The sequence below is a fragment of the Erpetoichthys calabaricus genome, chromosome 5, assembly GCF_900747795.2.
Source record: "Erpetoichthys calabaricus chromosome 5, fErpCal1.3, whole genome shotgun sequence".
NCBI classification, from domain to species: Eukaryota; Metazoa; Chordata; class Cladistia; order Polypteriformes; family Polypteridae; genus Erpetoichthys; species Erpetoichthys calabaricus.
In genome coordinates this window covers 105,910,610-105,920,892 of record NC_041398.2, presented here as the reverse complement: position 1 = coordinate 105,920,892, position 10,283 = coordinate 105,910,610, and the positions used below count along the sequence as shown (strand labels likewise).

The 10,283-nt window shown below is 39.0% G+C and overlaps 1 protein-coding gene across 1 annotated transcript in view; it reads left to right on the top strand.

Annotated features, from left to right (window-relative positions):
* Positions 1–479: 479 nt before the first annotated feature.
* The window catches only part of LOC114651865 (magnesium transporter NIPA3-like), a 33,789-nt gene continuing 23,985 nt past the window's right edge, over positions 480–10,283 (top strand). The window contains exon 1 of the mRNA XM_028801909.2: positions 480–769. Coding sequence (XP_028657742.1) covers positions 724–769 — 46 coding nt within the window. The 5' untranslated portion in view covers positions 480–723. The remainder of the gene's footprint in view (positions 770–10,283) is intronic.

Genomic DNA, 10,283 nt, shown 5'->3' with positions numbered 1-10,283 from the left:
TTCTTTCACTGTGAGGTAACAACTTCACAACTGCCCTGAGTGCCCTTAACCCAAATGTAATTCTAAGCACTGATCTGGGTGCAGCCTTATAATGGAATTGTTACAGTTTTACATGACTGACAGACCATTAGTGAGATTTGAGTCTGGTGGTAGGCCTACGATAGGGCAAGGACTTACCAACTGAAACAGGCATTTGAAAGAGTAATGGGAAACAAGAAGTAAAGTTTTTTTATCGTCCTGTGTCAATCTTTTTAAAACTCTTTCTTTTGCAATTCGTGTGCCGCCTATAGCAGTCTGTACACCTGACACATTTTATCATGATGGTTTCTTTCTATTCAGATGCCCCTTAACATTCTTCGTTGACATAAATGTCGTTGTGCCGTGACTCACGGAGCTGTTGCACCTGTTAGAGCCGCTAACGCTCAGCCGCACCCTCCTGGCCTCGCCTCCACCGGGACAGCGCACCTTTGACTGTGTTGCCATTACAAAACAGCACCCCACGTGAAGCGCGGCCAGTGCCGCAGCGGCGCAGTTGCTAGGCGTGATAGCCAGAGAGAACAGTCATGTGTGACGCGCTTCTGGGAGCTCCGTCCGAAGCAACGATGCTTTAGTCAATCAGGCAGAACAGACAAGCCGCAGTTAGGAAGAGGAAACCATACAAAAGCAAAGCGAAGTAAGCAGTGGCTGCAGCTACCGGGAGTTAAAGGACGCTAAGAATCCGAGATGGGCGAGCCTCTACGGGTCCCAGCCGAAACATCGTGCGCGCCAGGTAAGAGCTGTCGTGAAAGGAGTGACGTCAGGGAGCGCGGCCCCGACCACCTGTCACATCACATCATACATGTATAGCGCCTTAAAGGGAGTGTGGAAATCGGTCTAATGAAAATAAATACGATTTAGATCAGGGAACTGTTGATCAAAGTTAACTTTCTAAATATTTTAAGGATTTTATATTGTTGGGAGAAAAAGCATGCGTTTTAACATTTTTTAGTTTATTCGAGGCTACACTCTTTTTTTCGGTACACTTCAAGGTCTTAGAGATTGTTTTCACCTAACAGAGTCTTTCACAACGAGTACAAGCTGAAAGCAATATAAAGAAGCTATACCACAAAGTCAAGAAAGAAGCTGAACATGCATCGAAAATGAAATACTAAAAAAAATGTGCTACTTTTCTAACTAGCTTTCATCACACACACACACAAAGTAAAAAAAGTAGTGTAACAACACCGTTAAACGGAAACTGATAAATGAGTAAGTGGGAAGACAGTGCGGCACAGTGGCGTTTTAAATTGCAAGGCTGCTAGTTGAAAGCCCACGTCTGATTCATTGTGTGGCCATGAGCATATCGCTTCACCTCTCTCTTCTCAATTGTACCTGTACCTAAACAACAGTATTGTTTCCTGAACTTGCATATAACCGTGAACAGTTCAATATCCAGTTACATCTATTCTTTCAACATACTCTTTAGTTTTTGTTTTTTGTTTAGGAAAGATTTAGTAAATTCTGCAGTGTTTCTCTTTTTCATTGTTCAACTTCAAAACATTTACACTCCTTGTGACCCTGAACCTAATAAGAGGTTTATACCAATGGATTTATAGATGACAAGATAAATAAAACCATAGGTGCAATAAATGCAAAGTATGCTTCTGATCAGACTTGTATACATGGTTTCTACCTTTGTGCCTGAATAAAGCACTTCTTAGATTTTACTTAATCACTCTTTTTTATATAACTGCTTATGGGGTGCCAGGGAGGAATAGTCTGTTCTGACAGCAATAAGTACAGTTTGGGAACAAACTATGAATATGTGTCCGTCATTCACACTGGGTCAACTTACATTCTGTAATCAAACTAACACACATCTTAGGGCTGTAAAGAAATGTCGGGACACTTCACCACTTGGCATTTAAATGCAATGTCCCTGGAGCTGTTAGGCAATAATTCTAACTATTGCCTCCTATAAATCTTACTTCAGAAATTCCTTTTCAATACAGAGGAATATGAGCCCAGCTCTTCTATGACATAGAGCTGACTTCATTTGCTATGAATGTAAAGCAGTAAGTGTATGACAATTTAGGGCCTAATCTGTCCATTTGGAATTTTTGGAAGTGTTTTTCTTTGTAAAAAGGCTTTTTTTCTTTTGAAAATATATTAAACTATACTTTTAACTTGCATTTCTTTGCTTCAGAAATGTACATTATCAGGTGATTTCAGTATGTCATCTTTCAAACAAAACATTTATCTACAAATGTTTCACTTACTGCATTTACTTATTTTAAAATCAGCTATTAAATCTGAAAGTTAGATATACAGTAGATTTAGAAAGTATTTAGACCCCTTCACTTTCTGCACTTTATTATGTTGTAGATTTAATTTTAAATGGATACATCTGCAAATTTTGCCCATCAATCTACCCTCAGTAAGATATAATGACAAAGTGAAAACGTTTTCAGAAAGGTTTGGCAATTTATTAAAAATCAAAAACCCAGATTTCTCATTTGTACAATTTATTCATACCATTTGCTGTGGCACTCCAAATTGTGGTCAAGAGCATCTGTTTTGTAATTATCCATGGGATGTGTCTATAGCAAGGGTTTCCAACGTTTTTTCCCCTGAGAGCTACTTTTACAAAATGAAAATGGCCGAGAGCTACTCATGTTTTCTAACATTTATTCTCATAGCTTATTTCAACCCAGTTCTCTCCTCACTCACTCGCCAGCTTCGGGGCGTGTACCTTAACTCTGCTTAGCTAGCAAACGAGACAACAATTGATTTCAACTTTGTTTAATATTTAAAATAAAGTGTTACTTAGGTCTTGATGAGTCTGAGTCTGGATATTCTCTTAAATGTATGCCACATTGAAAAGATAGATTGCAATTCAGATTGTGGATCGTGATATGATTTCTTGGAAAGATCGCCCACTCCTAATTTGACTAATCAAGTTTTAAAATTTATGTAGGATTCATTAACCCTTTGGTGAGCTACTTGGAAAGGGGTTGTAGCTCGCAAGCGACGTGTTGGAGACCCCTGGTCTAGAGTGTCATTGGAATTTACCTGTGGACATTGTTTAGAAAGGCCTCAACATCTGTAAAGCAGAATAAGTTTGGAACCACCAGGATTCTTCCTAGAGTTGGCCATCTGGTCAAACCGACTAGCTGGGCAAGAAAAGCCTTGGCCAGAGAGGTGCCTAAGAATCCAATCGGTCACTCTTACAGAGCCTGAGGTGTCCTCTGCTGTGATGGGAGAACCTGCCAAATGGACAGCAATCTCAGTAGTACTCTGGGCACTTAGGATAGAGTGGCTAGACAAAAGCCAGTCTTGAGTAAAAGACATTTGACAGTTTGGAACATGAGGAAAAAGATTGTTTGGTCTGATAAAACAAAATGGAACTCCTTGGACAGAGCTCCAAGCACTATGTCTGGCAAAGACCAGACACTGCTCATCACCTACCTAATGCCATCCCTACAATGAAGCGTAGTGGTGTAAGCATAGTGGTGTAAAAGGGTATGGTTTCTAGCGACAGGGACAGGGGGACTGACCAGAATTAAAGAAAACATGAAGGCAGTGAAATACAGAGAGGTCTTTGAAGAACTGTTCACCTTTCAGCACAACAATGACCCAAAATATACAGTCAAGGCAGTGCTGGAGTGGCTTTGGAACAATCTGTAAATGTCTTTGAGTGGTCCCAGCCAAATTTAAACTTAAGCCCCATAGATCATCTGTAGATGATAGACACCTGATGAGATCATAGACCACAGATCATAGATACAGACACTTCAGTCTAACAAAGTCGAGGGGATCTGCCAGGGAGAATGGGACAAACTGTCCATAATCCAGCTGTGTAAAGCTTGTAGAGACTTACCCAAGAAGACTTAAAGCAGTAATTACTGCCAAAGGGGGTTTACAAAGTACTCAATTAATGGCCTGTATACTTGTATGGATGAAACACTTTAGTTTTTTATTTTTTATAAATTTGCAAAAATTGTGAAACATTTTTACTTTTCCAATTTGGATAAATGCATGTAAATTGATAAGCAAATCTGTAAATGTATCCATTTAAAATTACATCTACAACACAATATAGTGTACAAAATGTAAAGGGGTCAGTAGGCTTTCTGAATCCTTTGTATGCCTTCTTTAGTAATACTTTTCTTGTTTAACAAAATGATCACTGTACATTTCTCAGTCCATCAAAACCATTTTATCCTATGAAACTGATTATGTATATATTAGCTGCAAGGAAAATGAAGAACTTGATAGGCGCTTTCCATTTTTGAATTAGTAAAGATTTTTTTTATTTCTTTTTCCTTATGGACCTCAGGAAAATTCAGACTTCTTAAGAACACATTTTTTATCCATCTGTACATATTTTATTGGACTGAACTTAATACAGCTGAGCAATTCAGTATCATATTGAAGGCCTGTGTTGTGTCATTATCACAAAACATATTCCTAATACTCAAAGGAAAGTGTAGGATGTAAGAATATCTTATATTGTATCTTATATTTATGACTTTGTAATTGTGTCCTTGCCATCACTTTCACAAAAAAGGGAATACAACAATCTCTTTAATCAAAAAATAATTTTTGATTATTTTTAGATGTCATAATATAAAAATGTATAGGTAAGTGTAGGTCACAGTGGTGTAGTGCGTAGCGCTGCTCCCTTGCAGTTGGGAGACCTGGGTTCGCTTCCCGGGTCCTCCCTGCGTGGAGTTTGCATGTTCTCCCCGTGTCTGCGTGGGTTTCCTCCGGCTGCTCTGGTTTCCTCCCACAGTCCAAAGACATGCAGGTTAGGCATTGGCGATTCTAAATTGTCCCTAGTGTGTGCTTGGTGTGTGTGTGTGTGTGTGCCCTGCGGTGGGCTGGTGCCCTGCCCGGGATTTGTTTCCTGCCTCGCGCCCTGTGTTGACAGGGATTGGCTCCAGCAGACCCCCGTGATCCTGTAGTTAGGATAGAGCGGGTTGGATGATGGATGGATGGTAAGTGTAAATGTATTTTACCCAGCATGCTAGATTAGAGGAATTGCTAGGTGGTGGAGCACTGTCAGTTTATTGTTAGTTCCTGTTAGTTAGTTACAGTAGCACAAAAAGAGTGAACATTCATTTTCTCTGTCTGCTTTGAAAAACTTTTAGGATGTGTAGAAACACTGAAATTATCACATACATACCACCCTTCATGTCCTTACATTTTGAAAGATCCAGAAGGATTTTCTGAAGTTGTTTACTTATATATACAGTATGTGTTCAGAATGTAATAAACACATTTAACGAATTGTTTGTTTGCTATGTAAGAGTAGGATACAAAAATGCCAGCTGAGGCTGTGTCCTGGGTAGCTTGCTGGCTCCTCTATAATTAAGTAACAATTTGATTATTTGCTATTGAAAGAAGACTCCTCAGACACAAACAGAACAAGAATAATTTTTTGTTTTGGATACATTTATAGTGTGATATGGTGACAGTTGTTAGCTTTAGTATTTTAAGGCTCAATCGGGAAGCATGTAATCTATTATGGGTAAGGGTATGTCAAAGGAAAAGTGGTGCATTACACTCACAGCTCTTTTGCCTAAACATTGTTCCTGGTCTGTTTACAAAACAATAATTAAATTAAATATAAATAAAAAACCATTAATGTTGTTTAATTTGTCTAATGATTTTACTTTAATTTAAATGTCATCACATTTTCTTAAAAGTCAACATCTGTTTCTAACATTTTTAAATACATACATGCATGCATATATATATTTTTGTATCACTACTACTATAACTGAAATAGAAGTATGAATAGAAGTATGATATAAACAGTGTTGCCATTTTTGGCATGACTTCAAGGTTGTTAAGCACCTGTCCAACCTAGTGCCCACCTCTTACATTAGTACAGTCTCTCCCTTCATTTACAACTCACTCTTTGGACTTTGGCCTCCTCTTGCCAACTTTAGAACTAATCTGCCCTCCACTGTAAAGTAGCTTTAAGCCACATTTTAGATTCACTCCTGGCTGTTTGTGCAGCTTTTCTCTTGAAACAAGAACACCAGGATAGGACTCCTTAAAGCGTTTCCTCTGCAACACTGTGATTTCAGAAGCCCTTAAACAAGCCAGATCTCTAAAAAGAGCTCCTCATCCTTCCATTCCTTTTGCTTCCGGTCTTCACTCACCTCACCCACAAACGAGCAAACTACCTTGTTTCCCCAGCTAAGGTCTTTTTGCCTGTAGCCATTTATCCCTGATGCAAGTGCTGTCTTATATCAACAATTCTGAGTGAATTAAAAAGACCCACTTTGCATATCAGCAAGTTACTTCCAGGAACTGCAGGGCAGAATAATGGAGAATACCTGCACATGTGCTGTCTTTCCATTTGCATTCAGGCACCACATGTTGATGAGTATTTATTCCAGAGAATCTGTGTTAAGTATGTTAATTTTTTAAGTACAGATCCAGATAACTGGAAATTCCAGTGGTCCTATGTGAATAAGTGACTCTTTCAACAGACTAATGCCCTGTTAAGGACTGGTTCCTGAGAATGTATATTATGTTAATTATTAAAATTTTCAAGCTGCATTGCTTCCGCATAAAATTGCATTCAGTTTTTCATTTTTTATCCAGCTTGATCTTTTTAAGGTATGCTTTCATCTAAAGTTAAGATACAATACATGCACTGCCTAGTTATCACTAAAGAAATATTTTAGATTCTTTACAGATTCCCAAGAGAAAGTAGCAAATGCTACTAGTTTGATAAATGATTATGAAATTTCCAGATTGTTACATTGCATAAAAGACTGCATATTCAAATAAACAATTATTTAATATAAGATATGTTTTTGGTTTTGTTTACTTTCACTTGACCTATAAAAATGTTGAATTATTTTGTAAGTAACTATGTTTTACATTGGGGCATAATTTGAGCAAATTTAAACTCCAATTAGTGTGGCATGGTGAAGCAGAGGGTAGTGTTGTCACCTCACAGATCCAGTGATATTGATTCAAATATTGCACCATGTTGCTGTTCATGTGGTGTTTGCACATACTGTACTTGCTTTGTCATTTCTCCTGGGCATTCTCAGGTTTTCCTTCCATCTCACATCTCCAAGGATGTGTTCGTTAGGTCAATTAGTGATTCCAAATTTTTCCCCCATGTGAATATGTGTGTGTGCATAATTGAGTCCTATGATAGACTGTGACCACTGCTACTGGAATAGGCTCCAGCCTCTGTGACCCTGAATTAGATTAAGCAGGTCTGATAATGGTTTATTATAAAGTGTGACTAACTGTGATCAACAGTTAAGAACAAGTTCTCTAATTAACTAGTTATTTTGTGAAATAAACTGGCAGCACTAAATCATCAATTTTGTCAATGCAATGAATAAGCTGACAAAACCTGAACAGAGGCAATGTCATTTTTACAGAGAATTATCAATTATTCTAATATGATGACAAAACAGAACAGAATTGATTCAAATCACTCCAGTAAAGCAAACTGAGTGTAGCAATAACTACAAAACTATTTATTCAAAAAATAATGAGGATAGCGGGATGACTGAATCTGGATCAAATGTATGATTGTAAAAACCTCTTTGTTGGTTCATCAGTCATGAAATTTAGTGCACATTTTGACCTAACAGTAAAACTAATAGAACCAGTTAAAGACAAGGAATTGATCAAACTGTCTGGCTTTGTTAATGCTCAAGTTTATTGTCATTTGTATGCAGTGAAATGAGATTACAGTGGAACCTCGGTTTGTGAGGAACTTGGTTTACAAGTGTTTTGCAAGACGAGCAAAAATTTTCAATAAATTTTGACTTGATAAACGAGCGAGGTCTTGCAGTACGAGTAGTATATAGGCTATACGCTTTGTCTGCTGAGTGACATGTGATCACAACTGAGCTGATGGTTTTTCTCTCTCTCTCGCTGCGGGATTGTGGGCAATCGTCTCTCCTACTCTCCGTCTGAGTCGGTGTGCCTCAACTCATATAGTCAACATCCGTACGAACGTATACTGTTTACTGCAGCATTAGCATTGTGACTGTGTGTGTGCGCGCGTGTGTGTGTATGTGTGTATGCATGTGCGCGCTTGTGTGTGTGTGCACTCACGCGTGCATGTGTGCTGTGACGTCTGAGTCCCCGTCTTGCACCCAAAAACACGAAGCTGAGTCTCAGTACTTTAGCAACACTGCTTTATTCAGCTTGAAACAGCAACAGCGTGGTTATTTATTGTAGCGGGATCTGCCACTCTCATATACACAGACACAGCAGTCAGGCAGGGCCCTGCGCATTTATAATGTTCCTTGTATCACCCATCGACGGCAAGCGCTTATAGCATGTCCGAGATCTTTTCGGATTTGCTTTTACGGCAAACTGCTGCAGCGCTGGGAGACTGCGATTGCTTTGGGACGCTCGTCCGCGTGTCGCCCCGTTGGGTGCAATCCCATAAGAGTTTAGAAACTCACCCACACCAGCCATGATTCTTTTCAAAGGTAAAGTGCAGGTTAATTTGTTTTATGTATTTTTACTTTATATTTTGTATTAATCATTTTTGTATGAATAGTTTTGGGTTGTGGAAAAAATCATCTGAGTTTCCATTATTTCTTATGGGGAAATTCACTTTGATATACGAGTGCTTTGGACTATGAGCACGTTTCCGGAACAAATTACAGTATGCTCGCAAACCGAGGTTCCACTGTATTACTTGTATATCCTCCATTTAAACTGAGTTCAGAAAATATGCTGTAGACCCTGTGTTCGGATCAGCGGGTTGGAAAATGGATGGATGGATGGATGGATACTATATATATCTATACTAATAAAGGCAAAGCCCTCACTGACTCACTGACTGACTGACTGACTGACTCATCACTAATTCTCCAACTTCCCGTGTAGGTAGAAGGCTGAAATTTGGCAGGCTCATTCCTTACAGCTTACTTACAAAAGTTAGGCAGGTTTCATTTCGAAATTCTACGCGTAATGGTCATAACTGGAACCTGTTTTACTGACTCACTCATCACTAATTCTCCAACTTCCCGTGTAGGTAGAAGGCTGAAATTTGGCAGGCTCATTCCTTACAGCTTACTTACAAAGTTAGGCAGGTTTCATTTCGAAATTCTACACGTAATGGTTATAACTGGAACCTGTTTTTTGTCCATATACTCTAATGGAGGAGGCGGAGTCACGTATTGCGTCATCCTACGCCTCCTACGTAATCACGTGAACTGAAAACGAGGAAGAGATTTACAGCACAAGTCAAACGCGGGAACGAAGGTAAATGACGTTAATTGTTGAGTGTCTTTTAATACTGTGTAATTGTTGAGTGTCTTTTAATACTGTGTAAGCATACATATTAACACATGTGCAATTAAACGTGTGCATTTACAGGGTGATTTCTCAGGCTTAAAAGCTCGCCTTTTATTAAAAGGTAAATGCAAACTCTTTTCATTCTGAAGGGCACAAACCACGTTAGATTTCAGCTGTTAAACGCGCAAAAATGTCAGTACACCAGATAAATAAGCGCAACATATTATCAGTTGTATTGTATGCTAACAATACATATAGAAATGTGTTAATCGTTAACTAATATTATGGGATGGTGTTTTTCGACTCGCGCCTTGATTTAAACGATTGCATGTCTTGGTGGGTTTGCGTAGCTTATTGTCAATATCTTTACACCTCTTTTTAAGACTTAATTTAAAAAGGTTTTCTTTTCTTCTTAATTAAAATTTAAAAGCAATACTTCACCGCTGTGAAGCCCCTCTAGCGCTGACGTCCGAGGTTCAATTACCGTAAGCGAGTGCAGTGAGTGTGTACGCCTGATGAGCCAAGAATAAGGGGGAAAGACGTGTTGCGTACTCTTTGCATTATTTGACAGTAAACTATTTTCATCCATTCTATGATCTGCTTCTCACAACTGAAGGCACCGTGGCTAATGTTACCTGACTTGCTGGCCAACCATAAGTGTTACCTGGTAGGTAACCACCCACTCACTTCACTCCCTTACGGGAATCGAACCTCGGACGTCAGCGCTAGAGGCGAAGCCCCTAAAATTGCGCCACAGCGTGTGGTTCGTTTATTTGACAGCATGTAGATCGGGGTAATTACATTCACGGCATTCGTAGTCTGATTCACAATCTGATTGTATGGGTGGTTACCTACCAGGTAACGCTTATGGTTAGCCAGCAAGTCATCTCGAAGTGATCACTCGAGTGAACGCAGCTTCACAAAAAAACAGATCCTTAACAAACTGTTATTGGTATATTTTCCCTCAATTTTAAAAGGTTTTCTTTTCTTCTTAATAAAAA